Raw genomic sequence first — 20,617 nt, forward strand, 5'->3', positions numbered from 1 at the left:
AGAACATCGTACATGTAACAAAACTTCATTTATTGTCCGTCGTCATTTATTTAAAGCCCTCCTGACCCTCTTTCATTACAGGATCATTTTGCAGTTTTTTTTCTTCTTCTTCATAATTAAATACATAATCAGACTTATATTTGGAAATACTGAAAGCAGCAAAAACCTCCCTGTATAGATCTTCGGTCATGCATGCTACTATACTAACACCATAAAAAAAGCTTAAATAAGAAGCAAGAGACTAAGCACCAAGACTTTTTTTTATCATCTTTTGTTCATATATGAAAGAAACAAGTTATGCTTAACTAAAAGGCAGTGTGTTTCATATTCCTAACACACAACCAGGCTGTCACTGCAGTAACTCTGAAAAGTCCTTGATTTGAGCTGTACAAATACACCAGGTGAGCCACGTCCTTATAGACCCACTGTCAGCGAAATATCTCCTCAAAGCCTTCTTTAAAGCATAACGTAAATGTTGTTTCTTTTCAACATGAAAGGAAGTAAACCAACTATTCACAGCGGAAAGAGCTGCTCAGCTAATAAATATAAACTAAAGGCACCAGAAAGAGGATGAAAATGGGTGGTGTGTGTGTGTTTGTGAGTCATTTCTCACACAAACTAGACCACATAACAAAATAGAGTAGCTATGAACAGGCTCATACGTCGCTTACATTAAAAACGCAAACAAAAACAATATTCAATCTCTAAACATACCTGCTAATAAACTTATGTCCACAAGAGGGCAGCAGAACATTCATTTATTTTGAATGATGGACTTCAATTAGTTAATACGAATGATCACTTTATGGTTACATTAACATTAGATTTTTTTGACAGTAGTATGAAACAATGTCATGTAGAATAGTCTATAAAGGCTCTGATAAAGAAAAAATGTTTAGGGTTTATGCTGAAAATGGTTTGCACAAAAAACTGAATTTGCTGTTATGTTACTCACCCTCAGATCAATATGAAAGTGACTTTCTTCTTCAGTAGTAAATGAAACAAGATTTTTAACTGAAACTGTGGTCCTTATGGAGTCACTTAAAGCCATTAAATAAGCTTTAAGAGTAAATAAAAAGTCAAAACGTATGCAAAACAAGATGAATATCTGTGGCTCCTGAGAATAATTTGAAGTACTATAAAAGTGATGTTCAGATATTATCACATGTCAAAGGAATGAGCAGAAGCTGTGGATTTAAGGTAAATATGTTGTTATAATGTTCACTTTATTGCACAGACCTTTTCACTTCACAAGACCTCAATCAAGTGTGTCATCAGGAAAAACAGATGCTAATTATTATTTATTTGACTGAAAGTGCTGAAAGGCATTGCCTTGCATTTTATGAATCACCAAGAACCACAGTTTTAGCAGAAACATCTTAGTCATAGTATATCTTAGTTATCCTATATAATAAAGCAGATGCAAAATGAAAAGTTGCTATTTTCTAGACTGCACTCCAAAAATGATGTTTGTCATTTGTTTGAACTAGAGCTGCACAATATTGGAAAAATCTAACATTACAATATTTTTTTTATTTTGCGCTATATATATTGAGATATGAATACAATTTCATCAGATGACTTAATCTCTATTTGGAAAAAAAAAGGATAATGTTATATCAATTGGAAGGATTCGTTGTGCGATATCGATGCTAAATCGATTTATTGTGCACTGAAATTTTTTTTTTGCTGCATGTTCAAACTATAATAAGAGTTTTTTGGGGGGACAACTTAGCTGTTATATGTTCAATCAATTTAAAATTGTACAAACCTACAACTTAATCAATTTACATTGGAACAACATGAAGAGGTCATGTGGAACCCAGCATTGTTTAGTGTGCAGCTCTAGTTTCATATACTTATTTAAAATTAGCTAAAACAACACATATTTTATTTTATTTTTGGGGGGACAACTTGACTGTTTTATGTTTAATCCATTTAAATTGGTAAAAACTAATAAGTTAATTTAATTCCTTTATGTTGTCTCTACAAAAATGGATTGTGTGGAACCCAGAATTTTTAAAGTGTATGTCGAGAAACTATACTCTTATTCCAGTGTAATAATCAATACACTTAGCTGCAGCAGGCACAATGATATTACGCAGTGCCTGCAAATAGCCCCAGTTATGTAAAAGCATCATGTAATATCATTGTGCCTGCTGCAGCCATGGTACAGCAGCAAAGTTTCTTGTTTACCACACTGGAATGAGAGTCTAAATTCTTCTGATAGCGATATCACACTAGAAAAGAGCAACGTTTTGTTCTACATAGGTTTTAGTACATGATGTAACTACAGAACGCTCAAGCTCTAAACAAAAAAATATATATATATTTAAACACTTTTACTGAGGTGAAGTTGCTTTTATATTTGCACATTTTTACTTTTACATTAATAAAAAAATTTCAGAACAGTATTCTTTGCAATGTTTTTTGAAATTTGTTTAGGGACATGCTAATGGTCTAATACTTGGGAGTCCAAATTCTGTCCTGGAGGGCCAGTGTCCTGGAGAGTTTATCTCCAACCCTAATCAAACACACCAAAACCAGCTAATTAAGCTCTTACCAGATATACTAGAAACGTCCTGGCAAGTGTGTTGGAGATAAATTCTCCAGGACTGCGCATGGGCACCCCTGGTCTAATATGATTCCATGATTTATGTTGAGCTAAACATAGTGTATCTGCCTGACGTGGAGATATGCTAAATCAATAGATTCAAAACTGTTAAACCTTAACTGTCATCTAGTTGTAAAATAAGCCTGTTTCCAAAAATTCTTTGAGAAAACTCATCTTCATCTTGGATGGATGGTGAAGGTGAGCAAGTTAACAGCAAATTATTATTATTATTATTTTAGTGAATAATTTCTATAACCTTCAGATCAGTATGTCGACAGCTGTCACATGTAATCCAGAATTTTGACTAAATCTCACTTAGCAGTTTATAGGGCACGTTCATTTATTCCAGGTAAGTAAACTCAGCAGGTCAGGTTTGGTGAGGTGCAACAGTGCACACTTCAATTGTTTGAATGACTTCAAATTATTCCACATTCTGGGCTTAACACAATGTAACAGCAGACAGAAAATGAGCAAGTACTCAGTACTTTAGATCAAAAGCAAAGTTACAAATCCAAAGAAGCTCTACTTCTACAAACACTTCTACATAATAGAACATTTTGTGGCACTCTTGAATGGCCTCAATTCTTTTAACCATTATGATAACCGTCATCACAGTTACCCATCCTTTTCATGACTAATTACATTAGCTTGTATTCTTACAAATAAACACACACACACACACACACACATACAGATGGCTGAAATGAGTTGGTAATCCTAGAAATTTCAAGCTGCATCTCAATATTGAAAGAAAAACAGCATTCTTCAAGTAACGTTGGGATTCTTTCAGTCTTTCTCAGCCTGGTAGAAAAGCAGCAGATACGCAGAACGAAAAGGACCATGAACGAAAGCGTGTTCAAATCATCAAAGTTTCACCATTTGGGCTATTTGTCAAATACTATTTGTTGAATCCGACATAACTCATTCCAAACCCGTCATCAAAATATTTACAACTGGTGTTGAACCCTCTTCAACCACATTGCACTACTTTGGTACTTCAGCTTTTCTACCTTGGCTGGATAGAAATAGGAAGTGACACTTCAAGCAAAATTATGCTTAGGAATAATTTCCTTCACAGCAGAAGCTTTGCGGTTTAAGAGAAAAAAATTAAATAAAGGTATTATGGTAATATACATACAATCTACACTCAATCAGTTGCGTCTTTATACATTATGGATTTGTCCAGAAGGATTTCAGACAGATTGAGATGGTGAAAGCAGAACAAGAGATAAACTGAGTCATTTGATTTCCGTTAAATGCAGATGACAAAAGGGAAAATGGTGATTAACGTTCAGGCTTTACAAGAGATCTAAGTGCATGACAGTAGACAAAAGACAAGCTAATGAATGCAGAATCATCAAGAGTGAACTTTTGACCAAGATTATGCTTAATCTGTGACTGCTCCACATTCACCTTTAAGTTCATTGATCTTTTAAACATTGATGGCAAAAAAAAAAAAAAAAAATCGAAACCAATCATCAGTCAGTGCCAGCGTTCACAGGTCTATATAAAAAGACGAAAAAGTGCTTTAGATAAAGTAAAAACAATGACATTTTTTAAAACAGTCAGACTGGGCATCAGAAAAAAGGCCTTAATCTTGATTTTTTTTTTAATACCATGAGTTCAAAATTAAGGTGTGAGGGTTTTGAGCTGCTGACTCAAAAGAGTTTAAGGGTCGAAGTAAATCTGCAGTCTCAGTGATCTTGAGCCCTTCACCAGCGCTAACTGGAAGTGCATTCCCTAAAACCACGTGATACCGCTGCCATTTAAATCCCAGCCTTCAAAGAAAGGGCACACACACTCCCATTAGGTGAATTTATGAGCCGGGATCCACAGGAGACTTTCAGCAAAGCAAATCCTCATTGACATCACCTTCTAGCCTATCAGAGCTTCAAGTCTTCAAAGCTGGCAATTCACAACAAACATCCTCTAAAATCCACTGGATACTTGGTGTTTGTAACTTAACATACAGAGGCATGGCGGACGGTAAAGTGGAACAACAGCCAGGCAAAGTGGTGAATATGGTTGCAGCTAAAGTGATTTCATTCATCTTCTTAAAAGACAGAAAATAAGGAAGAGGTCATTCTATTATTCTCCATAAAATGATGAAAGGTTGAACGTGTAAGTGCTTCATGGTTTTTTTATGACAATAGTGTCCTAATAGATCCAAATAGAGATGACAATAGAACAAAACTGGGTTTAAAATTGTTGCAAAATTGATCACCTTCTAAGGAGAGGAAGAGAAGATCCTTCAAAATAACTCATATCCTTCTTGATTAGAACAGCTACTGTATATTCACTCTCATGAAATGACACCGGCGTCCCCCTTCTGTAATAAACGAAATGGAGGTGATTGGAGTCTTTGTTGGTTACAATGTTCAAGAGTTCATAAGCGCACAGACCTTTGTCTGGTGTGTGATATGTGTTAATAACTGCAGTCCTATAAAGAGTTTAGATACTAATCAAACACACCCGAAACTGAGGTTTTGGGGTACATTAAAAATTACAGACGTTATTCAGAGCAGGTTGGAACTAAACGCAGCAGAAAGGTCTTGAGCATCCCTGATGTACAGCAAGTACTGAGAGCTCAACTTTTTCACAAACACTGACCAAAACAAGCTACATGTTTTAGAGGCATTTAGATATGTCTGTGTGTGTGTGCGTGTCTGTGTATGTAGATGTGTAAGCATGCATTGACGTATCTGAGTGTATGTATGGTTAAATAACGGGCCACATCATTTATTGTCCCCCAGCTCACAGTGTTTGTGGTTCTGCAGGGGCGGAGTGTGGGCTCTGGGGGGGAGAATGAGGCGGGGACTGAAGAAGAGGGGTAAAATGTGGGGTCGAAGGGCAATAAGAAGGAGCAGCTGTGGGGGATGGGGGCAATCCACAGGGCACCATTGGTCCAGGCTGGCCGAATAGGCCAGTGGGCGATTCAGCAGGAGGCTGGTTGTAAAAGAAGAAAGCACATTGATGGATAAACGTCTCGATGATTGTCTGGTAGGTGCGTGTGGCGGTCAGGGCATCCATAGAAGTGAAGTCTGGCCGCATCAGTGTTGGCCAGAAACAGATGGAGAGATTCTCACTGGTCATTAAGTTGACTCTGTTCCACTGACCAACCCTAAGAAAAAAAGAAACAGTTAAGCTATGGAATCTTTTACATTTGGCCAGATTTTTTTTTTTTTTTTTTGCAATTAGATCAGATGTAGATATTTTGGGGCATATTTCTGTTAACACTTGATTTATCAATCTGTCCACTTTGACCACTTTCCTCATTTAACTTACCAGATGGTCTATGGGGTGGATGTATATATGAACATTTTCTTTCAAAATATTTTTGCAAATTAGCTTATGCCTACTTTTCACAAAGTGGTTCAGTACGGTACGAAACGGGTCACCTTTATCAGGCTTGCGTCTCCACTACCAAAAGGGTATTAATGGTGGTATGGTGGCGTGGTATATGACAAAGTTTGAGTCAGCGTCATTGTCGCTCAAAAATGTCAAATGTCAGGAAATGTCAAAGTAAGCTGTACGGGTCGTTCACATACCATATGAGAAGCACTTCTTACAAAACAGAAGCTTTATACACATAACTACTTGTGTATAAATATTCATTACTAACTTTTATATTTACATAATTTGATTATAACTGCAGTTCAATGCAAAATAGCCTACTGTGATGTCTGCAATTATATGAAATAAATGCAACATATATGAACAAATACAGACCCTTCAGTCTCCGATATGTTACCAATTACTGAAAAACTACACACAGCCGACATTTAGTCCTAATTTTGGTTCATATATGTCAGTAAGTGCAAACCTCTTATCTGTGTCTTTAATCTTCACCAGCACATGTAACCTCTGGTTAGAAAGTAATTCTGTCATTCAGAGTTCATAATAGTCCAAAAAATGATGATAATAGTGAAACAGGGCAGTTTGTTCATGGTTTAGGTTGCTAAAAAAATCATTTGCTCCTTTGTTTTTTCACGTGTCATTCTCACGTTTGTCCATTTCTGAAAGGATCGGATGTCAGAAACTCTTCAATAATGAAGTGCACGTTATTATCAGCTCAAGCAGTTTGTTATTTCAAATATAGATGTGCAGCGTAACGTCCCATAAACAACTATGGGGCACAGGGTAGATTCTGCTCTTCTTCTTGGTTCATATATGTGTATGTATGTATATATATAATTATATATGTATATATATAATTATGGTGTAATCTCTCGGCTGTGTATTTGAAACTGGCGCTTCCTTTGTTTTCATTCCCCTGGCTTGTGTATGCGCTAGAGACGCATCTCTGTAAACCAATAGCATTCAGCTGTGCATCTAGCTCTGCCTTTTGGTTCCCTATTGTTGTGCTAGGTACCCTTTAGAAAGGGTACCCAAAAAGTGTTACAATACGGTTCGCTTTTTGGTACCTTTTGACAGTGGAAACAGCCATAAAAGTGTATCGAACAGTACCATACCATTCAGTGAAATGGTTCACTAGTGAATGGAAACACAAATAATGCATTCTAAGAATTTGGGACATGAAAACCTGTGTTAATGCTGTGGGTTTCATGATTAAGGACTGTTAAAAAAACATTGTGCTTTCAACATTCTTGTTTTTACTTGTTGAACCTAATTTCAGAGAGCAAATCATGTCTGACTAGCGTGTTTTGGTAGCTCATTCTGTAAAGCTTAAAGGTGGAAAAGGGATTGTCTTCAGAAACAATTTTTGTTTTGCTGGGTGAAAGTCTCCACATCCTGAAAGCAATCATGCAAACACACACACTTATGCATACATCTGCACCAGTCACTTTGTGTAACATTAGACTGTTAGTTACCTCATAAAAACTCCTTGTATACTATTAGGACACTGTCACTTTATCATAATTATCAAGTTTAAAAAGCTTTTTGTATCTGATACAATCTGCAATACTCTGGTTTGCACTCCTTGCCGTATGCCCTCAAGTGTAATTGTATTGTTTAAACATTTTTATTTTTACTCATATTTTTAGATTATACTATATGTGTAATCAGGGCTGCTCTGAAATATATTCTTTTTAAATGTCTGGGTAAAAAACAACACTTTTTTTCCCCTTTGAAAACAAATAATTTGGAGCAGTAAACATGTCAAGTTAAATAATAAAAATAATTCATAGACTTCTACTGTGTTCATTAGTCTCCAAAACACAGATTTCTTTACAGTTTAAAAAAAGAAAGGAAAAAAGGAAATAAAAAATCTTATACATCCCTTAGGAACGGTATAGCAGAATAAATTGTTTTAAAACCTTGACTTTCCAAACTGTGGTATGACCTTGAAAAAAGTTATCATCCCATGCCTAGTATTGATTGTAATTTCTTTTTTAAATTCTGCTTTTTTGTATCAATATTACATGTTAGGCACCTAGAGTCGAAGAGTAACGCAATTTTGATTCTCAGTATGTCCTTGATATGTGGTTTAATTGACAACAAACTGACTTTGACTTTTGACTTTGACTTGAATTAAGTGGTCCAAATGTATATGAATTTTAATATACTGTGGAAGATGTAACAGCAAGAGAAGTTTGTCCTATCAAAACATTTAGTCAGGATGTGATAAGCTGTCCTACCTGCCTGCTAAAATATATAATTTCACACTGGATTAAGTGACTGGCACATTCACGCATGAGGTCCAAACAGAAAATGGCAGACAAACATCAACAACTTTTCATCTACACAATAAATGCAATCTGATTGAATACATTTTTGTACATCTCTGGATATAATTAAAAGCAGGCAAGCTCAAAATGTTTCAGACTCCATCTACACCTATATTTAGCATTACCCACAGAAATTAACAATAGTGCATCTCACAACCAGGTCTATACAGGGCCTCTAACAGATCTCCAAAACATATTGACTTCAGGTGTTTTGACACTCACTTGTTTAGATGGCTCATTACATACTTGAAGACATCAAAATTCTCCCTGGGAAATCGTCTTAACACGTCCTTCATTGTGTGAAGTCTCTGTTCTCGATCATTAATTTCTATGAACAAAAAACAATTAAAAACGTGATTATCCCACAGGCTTAGGGAACATATTATGGATGAAATGGCACTCCATCTTGCTTTATCAGTTAAGAATATGCATTAATGTAATTCTAATCTTCACAAACACTATTAAAGTGAAATCTTACTGAAAGCTTCCACCAGCTCCTCCTGTGAACTGTAAGGAACCAGAGGATCAGGCAGCTCAGAGAAGAAACTTTTCATTGCCCCGGCAACTGTGTTCACAGTGAAGTCCTTCTCCACAAAGTCCAGATTGTGGTCTAAACATTAATGAAAATAGTGATGGAGTGAGGGATAGAAAGAAGAGATAAAAGAGAGAGCAAAACCAGTAGAGCTTATTTATCAAAAAGCATGCACATCCTGTCAGCATGCACCAAGCAAACCATAAAAGCTTAAGGCAATCATCATTACTATAGCCTGCAACAAGTTTCTATTTAAATCATTCTGAACTTACCCTGTTCAAACTGCCTCTGCATGCCCTCGATCTCCGCCTTATTCCCACTTACCCTGTAGATACCCTCTGTTGTTAACCCTATGAGGAAAAGAACAATTTTACTTTAAATTCTAATTTCAAATCATTTTGAGGTTTATTTTCTTTCTATGATTGTTAAACTATTAAGTATAAATTACTGGCAGAAGAATTCTACAAACTACAATGTTTATTTCTAATATACAGTACGTAAAATGTTACCAATTCTTATATTTACATTAATATTATTCCACAACATTTGCTTCATAAATTATAACTGCAACCCAGTCACAAAAAGGTTAAAAATGTGCAATACAATGCTGTGGTGTGATTTATGACAGCTACAGCCCATTAAGTGTCTAATTTTAACTGGACACTGAGATAATGATAAGCTTATATGGTTCCCTAAGCACAAGGTTATGGGGGGAGTATGACGGTGAAACAGATGCAGCAAATGTACCTGTGGCTTCAATATAACGAATACACTTGTCAATGAAAACTGGAATAGGTCGTTCGAAGGAAACAACATTGACCAGAGGCACTCCAAAGTAGTTACTCTCCAAAGGCTTAGAGATGGAATGACGAGGCTTTGGTCTTGCTTTCTAGCAAATAGCAAAATAAATACAGGTTAAGTTGACAATTTAATTAAACAATTAGCAATGCTTGTTCTTATTTATAGGCCTCCAAAGACAGTTCAATTAAAAATGTATAAAAAAGATAAATAATATACTCAAAAACTTACTTTGCCTGGTCTGCGGAGACTTTTCAGGATGTTTCTCTTTTTGGGATCTTCTCCTTCTTCATTTGTTATATCTGTCTTCAGTGGTGAAACATCATCCTCTTTTGACCTTGAGAGTGTGCCAATCTCATCATCGCTACCAATAGAGAAACTAGTGCGGAAACTGCTGAACTTCCCCAGACGTTTGGAACGATCACGGTAAAGCCGTGGCTTAACCCTTGCTGCTGAAAACTTGCGACGTCTCTCCAATGAGCTGCCATCCCCTTCACTGTCTGAACCATTTCCTCCTCCGTTGGAGTGGATTCGATTTGAATTGCGTATAGTAATAATTTTACCTTGTGTGCTGTCATGAGGCACAGAATATATGCTGTCTTCATAGCTGGGGCGTGGCTTAGAGACAGCATCCATTGGCTCAGCATAGTCTGAAGGATCATAATCTCCTCCTAGAGGCCACGTCACATTGGATGTGAGGGAACGGCGGTGGCTGACTCCATCCACATAGGGGTTAAAACTTGGCTTTCTAAGGTCAAATGTGACACTAGGTTTGGGTCTCACTTGTGGAGGAACTTTATTATTTAGCTTGTTCTCAAAGGTGCTAAGGTCAGAGATCACAGAGAATGTGTCACCTGAGTCCAGGTCAGGCAGTTTGAATCCACCGTGAGAGGTAAGTGTGCCATCATGGTAAGGCGGGGAAGCTTCCATGTCTTCCTCAGAATCTAACAGCATTGTGACAGGGCTTGGGGAGCCACAGTGTGGCGAATACACATTCTCATTTGTGCTACTGGCTTCTGCCATGCTTTCATACATATGGCTGGCTTCAACTATGGTTTTCTTTTCTAATACTTCTGTGAAAAATTGTTCTAAAAGGTCTAGTTTGTGTAGTCCTCCAACAACGCCGCCATGACCACAGACAATACTGCCAAATCGTCCTTCAAGTTCATGTGCCAGCTCTTCACCTTGGACTAACAATTCACGAGCAGACTCAGAGTCCTGAAGCTCAATCTGTGTTTCCCCCACTGCAATCATCTGTACCGGGATGATGTCCTGAACCTCACACAAAAAGGCACACAAGGTTTCAAAAGAAGCCTTGCGGCTAGCAGAATATACAGCTATGTAGCCATGCACCAGTCGACTCTTCCGAGTAGCAAAAGAAGAGTGGTAAGACAGCAGAGAAAGCTCAATCGTAAGCTTGTGGCCACCAATTGTTTGTTCTAGCAGCACTGAAGTGCCACTTGTCTGGGGAGAAGTTGGCTTGCAATGCTGAGGCAGCAGGAATGGTGCAAGAAGTTGATCGATGTCATAAGAGTCTCCACACATTAGGCACATGACGATACGCAAATCAGCCTCTGGGCTCTGGTCTTGCTGAAAGTCTCGAATACATGGAGGCAGTGGAGGTGCAGGTGGAGAACAGCTACGAAATGTAGAAGTCCTCCTTGTTTCAAGTAGAGCTTTCAAAACCTGGTTGATCTGCTTTTCATTCACATTTCGCCCATAACCAGTGCCTGGGGAGGAAGGTTCCAGGTAGTTACACTGCAGTTTTATGGCTACTTGCTGACCCTGTGAGATTAACGCTTGAGCAGTCTCACCACCAATATCACTCAGTCCTCCAACACCTCTTTTAGTTACCAATAAGAGGGACAACGCAAGCTGAGCCATATGGTTGTCCCTTCTGCCAAGTGTGGACTCTCGCAACTTCTCAATGCTTTCTACAACATAGGACAAGGACTCTTTTGAATTGTACAAACACAGGCATCCATGGGGAGTAAATGTGGATGTATGAAACGAATTAACAGGAAGTCTAACATTGCCCTCAATTGGCCTAAGGACAAGCTCATACATTCGTCCTTCAAGCACATAATGATCATCATTAGTACACAGTGCCCGAATTTCATTGGCTAATTCTCTAGCAAGTCCATCTTTGCCCAGTATAACAAGATTGATCCTATCTACCTTTGCATCAGTTATATGCGACTTTCCAAAGGAAGGATATTGTGCAGGGAAGCATGAAGCTAGAATTTGCTCAATTTTGCTGTCAACACAGTGTGGGCAGTTTGGGCATGTTTCCTTCGTAGGGTGATAAACAAAATGGATGTGTTTCAGTACTAAAGCATCCCTTTCAGCTTGCAGTTTCTGAAGTGCCTTGAAGCGTTGTTCTTCACCTAACACTTCTTGAATTGCTCCCATTTTCTCTTTACTAGGTTTGGCATCCACCTCAAGTTCGTAGAAGAGTTCAGAGTACTCCAGCAGAAGCTCCTGAAAATCCTCTTTTGCCCTGTCAATGATTGCTTTCTGGTGACGGTTATAAATGTCCAAATATTCTGGCTCCTCAAGCCACTGGTAAAAGTCTTCATTCATGATGAAGCTTCGAGCCTCCTCCCAGGGCTTGCCTGGAGTAACGAAAGGTGAAGATGCTAATTTTCCTTTGAACTCATGACGCATCTGGGCACGCTTGCATTCATTGCGCAAGTGTTCAAGGTGTGCATCAAAGAGGATTTCAGCAGCCGTGGTGTCTAGCACATCAAAGGGGATGCGGTCATCCTCCATATTGTCAAGATGTGGTGTGTCTTCCCATGGTGCATCGTCCAGTACCACAAACCAATGATCAAAGTCTTTTTTAGACTCAAGCACTTTTTGCACCCCAGACCAGCTTAAATGCTCAATTTCATCCAACTCCGACACCAAGCTACTTAAGGCGAGTGGAAGAGCACTCAAGTATGCTTTACGACGTCTTTCAGTATGCTCTTGTTTAAGTCGGTGAATGTGCTGTTGAAATAGTTTCTTAGCTTTACCTGTGCCTTCTAAAAACACATATTCCTTATATTCGGGTGAAGTCTGCATACGTCTGCTGATGTTTGGCCAAGTTTCATTGTGATTCTTCACAATGTGGTTCACCAACCATTCATAGCGGTCCTTTGCGGAGGCAATCAGTTGACTCTGGTGTTTCAATGCCTCAAAGTAAGGTATGATCTTAGGCTTACCTTTTCCCTTATCAATGAGTTGAATTAAGGTAAGAAAAGCCAAGTCAACATTGATATTGGATCGAGCCGAAGTCTCAACAACTTGCAGGTTCTTTTTTGTAATGGCAAAGGTATGAGAGTCCTTGATGTATCGCTCCACACCCTCATCACACTTAGTGAGAACCAGCACAATAGGCTTTTTTGTCTTGCTTAAGTGATTGTACAAGTTGGTGACAAATTTCATTTGATCATCAAAGTTGCGGTTCATACCACGACTGACATCAACACAAAGCAGAAAGCCATCGACCTGCAACTTGCCTTCAGGCATTTGTTTCTGTTCGAAGTCCTGCTCCAGGCCCAACTGATCAGTGCAGAAGTACATGAGTTTTTCCGCAGAAGCCAATTTGGTGGAGGCAGCTCTTTTGATGTAGGGCAGTAAGGCTGTGCTACGATGGGGCTGGAAAGTCTGGTCATCAATAAATTCTGTCTGCTCGACCACATGCATTCTGCAGTCTGCACCATCCTCCAAAACTCTCCCAACCTCCCCCCAGAACAGGAAATGGTCATTGTTGACAACCCGGCCACCAAAGTCACTAGTACTTAGCACAGAGGTGTGATCGAGATGGAAGTCATCTGCACTAGGGCGAACAAAGCGATTACAAAGGCAGGATTTGCCAACTCCACATTGCCCTTTCTCCTTCTCAGTTCCCGACAGGCCAACAACAACAAGGTTGTAGATTGGCAGCCGGGATTCTTGCTTTTTAGCCATCATCATCGTACACAGGCATTCATCTTGCCATGCCCCAAAGGCTGACAGAGGCAGTCTCTTTAAAATGTGTCCATAAAATGTTAAAGTCAAGGGGCCCGGTATTTGATTCAAAATTGAGGTCTTAGTTCAGATTTTTTAGTCATCCTTTCAGATCAAGTAAACTGCTTGCATGTTTTGCCCATATTAGAGGGGACTAATCAGTGATAAGAGAGGGGCCTGATGAAGCGGGGCAGGAATTGGGGCCAACCTAAATGAGAAAGAGAAGGAGAGAGAGAAAGAGAGCAAACCAATTATCAACAAAATGATGGACTTTGTTTGCCAAAAGGCACATTCAAAAGAATTATTTACTACTTTATTACTTGCCAAAGATATCAAAAGAAATGGTTCACCCAAAAATGGGAGATTCTGTAATTATTAATTTCCCTTCAAATGTTCAAAACTGGTTTCAGCTTTTGTTGTTAAGTTGTAAATACAAAAAATATATATATTTTGATGAAAGTTGGAAACCTATAATTTTTGACATTGAGCATTTGTTTTTCCCACTATAGAAGTCACTTGTTACAGGTATTCAGCTTCCTTCAAAATATGAAGAGTACAGAGGCAAGCCTCTAAATGCCATCTGAAATGTTCTTCTAAAATGAGCATTTTTCCCAGTCTTCTATGTTTATATAGTGTTATTGGATTTTTCATCCAACCTATTCATCACCATAACATTGAAATATCAGAAAACACACAGGGAAAAAAATGAAAAATGCTCATATTAAATGAAGACTTCTGATGGCATTTAGAGGCTTTTGCATTAATAAATAAACGCAAAAAGGTTTATAACCACTTCAGTGAGAATAAATAGTGAGGGGGGGGGGGGGGTTATCACTTTAAAATGCTGTTAATAAACACAGTAAATTAAAGATATTCCATGTTTGGTATCAAACTATTTTAGTACTTTCCCTAACCTGACCTATTTTCTCCAATCAATTTATTAGTAAATAATAAGTGTATTATAATAATTAATGTATTAGTAAAAAAAAGAAAAGGTTTGAGTTAAAAAATTAATACAGGTGGTACTCATAAAAGTCAAAATACACATGTTTGCATTGTGAAATTTAATGGGAAAGGCACTTTTGAGCAAAACACCTCTCTCTCTCTTTTTTTTTCCCAAGTACTGAATTGAATATGGAAGTTGTGTGTATTTTTTTAAACAACTCTCCACTTAAAGGGTATTAAACTAAATTAAATGGGTAAATACTACTTAACTGCACTGTTTAAATCAGAATGGATATATTGCTTGCTACTGTAGCATGTTCCCAAAGACATAAACATATACACGCAATATAACTGCGTAATTCCAGCATGTAATTAACATACTATAATCATTAATCAGTGTTAGTGCAACCACTTAAATACAAAAATTTCTGATAAGTTAATTTGCAGAAGTCAAGTTTTCTGTTGTCTGAAGTAGTTACTTGCATTTGAAACTAAATGTAAATATATTCTAAAACGTCAAAATATAAATACCACATGTCTCACATATTACAAACAAACATTATATTAAACAACAGCAAATTTGTAGTTTTATCTGAATCAGAAACCTAATAGCATCCACCAGCAACCAAAGTGATTTGGTTTAAAGTCAGATTTTATTCTGGTATTTTAAGTGCTTTGTAAATGGTTGCTATCTCACTGCTGTGTGTTATATGTAGTTTCTTCTGGAATGATTTATGTATAGATCAGGTTATAAAATATTTAATTAAACAATACCTCATCCAAAATTACTAAAACAAAACATAATAAAAGCAGAAAATATCATATAACTGTATAAAGCTGCAAGGTATTTACTTCCTCTCTATTGAACTCTAGCACTTAGCCTACATTTTTAAGTCATTAAATAGTGTGATCTAACGGTAAGCACAATAAATAAATGAGAACTGGTGAACAAACTGTTAACATTTAACGCTTTCTCTATTTTATTTATGTATTTTGCAGTTTCCTTATTTGTCCTTCCAAATGCTTATGGCTTATTCACAGAATGCAAGGAAGGGGATGTTATAATGGAAAATAATGCAATTGCTATTTTTCATGCAATTACAATGAATGGGGATTGGAGCTTTCAAGCTTCAGAAAAGGACACAAAACACCATAAAAGCATCATAAGTGGTTGATATGATGTTTTTTTTCATGACTTCTGAAGCCATGATTTGAAAAACAGACCAAAATTTCAGCCATGAAACCCTCTTGTTTCAGCAGGGTGTTTTCACACCTCTACTTTGAAAAAAGTCAGGAAAGTGGGTGTGTCCATCTCCGTTTAGAGGGGAGTGTCATAGGAGCAGAATTATTTGACAAATTATTAAATGGTGGACTTTTAACTGCAGTTTCTCTCTTTCATTAAGGATTTTTATTCATGCACCTCATGACAAATGAGATATTTGATTCGAGGAAGGGCTGGAAGCATGTATTTTTCATGCAATGTTTGTTACTGCACGGCGAATAAGAGGAAAAAAAAAACTCTGCATTTTCCGGAAACTTATATGCACTCGGTAGGTAACGTCAGAAAGCCGTGTGTGTTATTCCTCTCACAAAATGTGGTGAAAATCCTACACAACGGTAAGTTTGATTGTGGTGCTTACATGTTTACACTCTGTGTAATAGTTAGTTCGATACGAACTAACTTTGCCATCTGACTTAACAAAGACCCCTGGTCGCTCACTTACCAAATCTGTGGAGACAGGACAATTAACACCAACTAGAGCCGCGTCTTCATTAAGAGGAGACAAGCAGCAAATCCGGATCTCACCATTTCCAGATGAGAAAAGCTATATCCTAAATTCTATACTCCTAGTTCTACAAAAGATTAGCGATTTCGATTTCAATTTGATTTGCGATTTTATTTAGTGGTCAAGCTTCAGCTCAATATTCTGTTTTGTAGCTTCTTACTACTAAAATGCAGTGAGTGTTAGTTTAAAAAAAAAACTGAAAAGATAATAACTTATATTAGCAAACAACTCTGAAATTGTACTTTGCTGTTGCTTGCTACTAGATTGAGTGTCACTAGCAATACTTTGTTGACTTTTTAGCAAGACGCCCCTGATATAGCAGCCTGTGGCGTTTTTTTACGTGCTGGTTATTGTATTTCCTTGTGCTGTGGCAACAATTTAGCCACAGCTCCTACAAATTCCCTGGTTAAGTTTGGTGTCTGTGACTTTGATACCAAGATATTCCTATATTACGGATGTGATATTTTTCTTAATTAGTCTATAAATGCTTCTGAAGCAGCAGACGCCATCATCCAACTCGTTTGTCTTTTCCTTGTTTTTTTTTTTTTTTTTTTTTTTTTTATTGTGGGCATTCCGCATAGTTCAGTTGCGCAATTCTGATTGGGCAGAATGAAAGTGTGCTCACTCAATTGACTAGTAAGACTATCACAAACGGACGGCAGTCATGCATTTGCTCTGGGTGGGGAAAGTTAATAATACAAATATTTATTACATATTGCAGTCTCTTGCGATTAGCTAATCACAACGTTTCAAATCGCGATTGCAGTTCGATTTGGATTAAATTGCACAGCCCTAAATAATAGAGTTTTCAGACAATTTTGTTTTTTGGGTTAATCTGTTATCCAAGGGTAGTTGTAAACCTCTTCAGTGAATATTATTTCATAATACTTAATAGAAATAATCTTTTTTAACAAGAGATCTTGTTTTTACTAACAATCAAAACAAACCCACTTATTTAGTTTGGTGCAAAAAATGCAGAATACTGTAATATCTTGTTTATTTGATGCTCGACCAAACACTTCATTAACATACATATACGCTATTTAAGATCAATAAAATCAACAGTAGGTATGCAATTTAAACTCTTTTATTTGTATTTTCCCAGTGTAATTCAACATCTCAAATACAGACCCTGTGCAACTATGAAGCTTAGACTAGAACAGGGGTGCCCAAACATTTTCATATAAAGGGCCAAAAACCAAATATTATTATGAGCTGTGGGCTGAAGGTAAATATACCAAACTGAATTATATTAAAAGTTGCCATGGTTAAGTTGCTAATTTATTTCATAATACTTATGAATAAATGTAATTTGAATTTAAATCGTATTAACTAATGCAGAGTAACTTTTAATATATTTTATTGCAATATTGCAATACAAAACATGGTGAATGGTGGAGTTCAATACTGAATACATACTTGATTTGCTCACCAAGCTCTCTGCATTGTCCTCTATATAGCAGTAAACTAAATCCGATTAATTTTCAATATTTAATTGAAACATTGAATTTCAGATAACTTTTAATCATAAAACAAAAGGGTACATTAGATTTGAAATGACAATATCTAAACCATCCCCATTATTCTTCCACTTCTCAGATGGGATGGCAGACCAAATCAAAGGTTAACATGAGCCAAGTTTGGCCAGCAGGCCGTAGTTTGGGCTCCTCCAGACTAAAAGATCCCAAGCCGGGGTGCAGAGCAAATGGGTGCAAGTGACAATGCCATTTGACTGCTTGCTATATGACATTAGAGTCTACCATCTGTTTAGGCTCACCTTCAGCTGACACACCAAGAGACAACCTGATGATCTGACAGCTCTGTACTGGCTTTTGCCATCTTGTTGCATTTAAAAAATCTATTACGTCCAGTGTGTTTATTGGAAAAATTAAGAGTTTAATGCACACACATTAGTAAAGCAAAATCCTCATCTTAAAGTTAAAACTCTACAGAAAGAAAACAACAGACATTTTTTAAAAGTAGGCCCAGCATAGTCAAATCTACGTACTGCAGATGTCATACTTCAGAATTGCCTTCCTAAGCGTCTCAGCTGCCTGTGTGATTCTGCAACAAACATTGCACTTTACTGTCTGAGACATTTTCCCCATGTATTTCAATGGGAATATACACTTACAATACAACAACTCCTCTACGTTGCATATACTACAATTAAATACTCTGCAATTCAGTAGCAAGGTTCACATCACGTGAAAAAAACAGGGCTGCCAACTTACAACATTCTAAGATTATAAGAGTGCAGATTAAATCCGTTTTCGATGCAGCCAAGGCGCTGCCTGCACAAAAGACAGCCCTCACTTTATGCAATTGCACACACCGCACTACGAACGCCGCTTACTGAAACATAGTCGATTCATATGCTTCTTAAACGACGGAATACTGTAAAGTGGCAGGTGACACGTTTTACTTTGCTTATTAATGTTGTTTTTATTGAAACGCCCCGCTGAGAATACATACATACCAGTGCCTTTCTACGTCCTTCTTCTCCCTGCTCAATCCCTCTTTCCTCGGCCAGGCCACCGCGAGAGGGCTTACCACCGGCTCGGCCAATGTTGTTGGAAACCAGAAATAAAAGCAAACAAAAGACTAGGTAAAAAGCAGAGGACGTTAGATTCCCCGGGGGCTCTTTGACTGTGGCTTGACAGACTTGCAGTTTCCAGGGGATATTTTTGTCAGGCGCAACTTACAGATCTCGCGTTCGCATAGAAACGGCTGTGGAAATCCAGCGACGGCTAACATATCCAAACAAAGAAATGTCCGTTCTTGGAGGCCAGTCGTTTCCGTGTTGAAAAAGGCTTGTTTTTAATTCTTCCTCCGGCCTAAGCACGTTGGATTTGATCAATTATAATGCCCTTTGTTGTGGCCATAAAACGCTGATTTCGCCGTGTGCAGACAGCATGCAGCGATGCCTTTACACTGAGACCCAACATCCAGTTTTTCGTTGCCAAATCACGAGCAATCTGGACCACGCGTGTCTTTGAAATGCTAAGATGTGTACATTCTGCGCGAGGGCGAAAGTGGTTGCCCAAGCCTCCCGATAATGGCGGTCCCTCCGCCCGAGCCCAACTCCGAGTCTGCCCTCTTTCGCTCTCCTTTTTTGAGGATAAAGGAGGGTTACTGAGACAGCCGAGACTCGCCCAGTGGCGCATGGACAACAGCACAGCGCTGAGCCAATTACAGGAGCCGAGCTGGAGCGCGCGCGCGCGGACGCAGAGCCGACCTAAAGGCGAAGCAGCATCCTTTCACAGACACAGTGATTGATGTTGTTGCAGATGATTCTGATCGTATACACAAGTCTAAAAATAACTGTGCGAAGCTGTATCTGGAAATATAATGCGCGTCACGTGCTCTGGAATAACACGTTGCCAGATTTTACACTCTTTAAATAATTTGTTTTAGAGTAGAGGTCAAAATTAAACAATTTATGCTCTTCAATATACAGGGGCGGATTTAGTGATTTTAGGGCCCTAAGCAATTCCAGCCATAGGGCCCAAGTTTTGAAATGCACCCTACTTTTTTAATATTTATTTATATTGCTGTATTTTTATCACTATATCTTCTTTTCAACATGTTAAATGAATGCAATCTCTACATTTTAAATAATTAGTTTTCTTGAAATAAATTTACATCTAAAAATAATATATTTTTTTAATAAACTGACTGCTGGACTGCGCTTTATGATGGATATTTTATTTTGTAATAAATATATTATTACTACATAACATTACATTATTATAATAGTATTATATTTGGTTGTGGCGGTTCATTCCGCTGTGGCAACCCCGGATTGATAAAGGGACTAAGCCGACAAGAAAATGAATGAATGAATATATTTGGTTGTTGAATAATATTTAATTATGTTAAAATTGTATTTAACTCTCACCATAAAAAATATGGTAGAAAACGGTGTAATATATATAGTTTATATAGGTATAATTTATACTTCTCAATATTTATTGATGGCTCCCAGATGTCCTGGGGCCCTAAGCGGCCGCTTACCTCGCTTATTGGTTAAATCCACTCTTGTCAATTATCTTCACTGTTCATTATGTGAAATCTTCAGTTTTGGTTGGAAACAGCCAAGGCACTTCAACAAAAACATTTTGAAAACAAAAAAAATGAGGACAGCAAAAGCTGTAACAGATTAACTACACACTTTTTATTAGGCTATTAATTAAGTGTGGAGGCCTTTTTTTAATGACTTCAGCACATATGCAGCCACAGGACATCATTCTCACAT

The 20,617-nt window shown here is 37.6% G+C and overlaps 1 protein-coding gene across 2 annotated transcripts; it reads right to left on the bottom strand.

Moving 5' to 3' along the window:
* Positions 1–2,936: 2,936 nt before the first annotated feature.
* arhgap35b (Rho GTPase activating protein 35b) lies at positions 2,937–19,482 on the bottom strand. Of its 2 annotated transcripts, none has more exons than XM_087253743.1 (7): positions 18,839–19,482; positions 9,866–13,835; positions 9,584–9,725; positions 9,109–9,186; positions 8,783–8,914; positions 8,527–8,632; positions 2,937–5,735 (listed from the first exon to the last, which is right to left on the bottom strand). In XM_087253743.1, exons 2-7 carry the CDS (start codon positions 13,592–13,594, stop codon positions 5,369–5,371), a joined length of 4,554 nt encoding a protein of 1,517 aa, XP_087109869.1. In that variant the 5' UTR covers positions 13,595–13,835; positions 18,839–19,482; the 3' UTR covers positions 2,937–5,368. The 2 variants fall into 2 exon arrangements, with proteins under 2 accessions (XP_087109869.1, XP_087109870.1); XM_087253744.1 differs by having other exon boundaries at positions 18,835–19,482.
* Positions 19,483–20,617: the final 1,135 nt, after the last annotated feature.

The sequence above is a fragment of the Danio rerio genome, chromosome 5 (genome assembly GCF_052040795.2).
Source record: "Danio rerio strain M-AB ecotype USA chromosome 5, GRCz13ab, whole genome shotgun sequence".
In the NCBI taxonomy this organism is placed as follows: Eukaryota; Metazoa; Chordata; class Actinopteri; order Cypriniformes; family Danionidae; genus Danio; species Danio rerio.

Excerpts from the sequence above, each read along its gene's own strand:
- arhgap35b (XM_087253743.1), bottom strand. The coding sequence starts at position 13,594 with ATGATGATGGCTAAAAAGCAAGAATCCCGGCTGCCAATCTACAACCTT. Across the intron at positions 9,726-9,865 it reads GTCTCCGCAGACCAGGCAAA|AAAGCAAGACCAAAGCCTCG; the intron begins GTAAGTTTTTGA and ends GCTATTTGCTAG. Across the intron at positions 8,915-9,108 it reads GCAGAGGCAGTTTGAACAGG|ACCACAATCTGGACTTTGTG; the intron begins GTAAGTTCAGAA and ends ATTAATGTTTAG.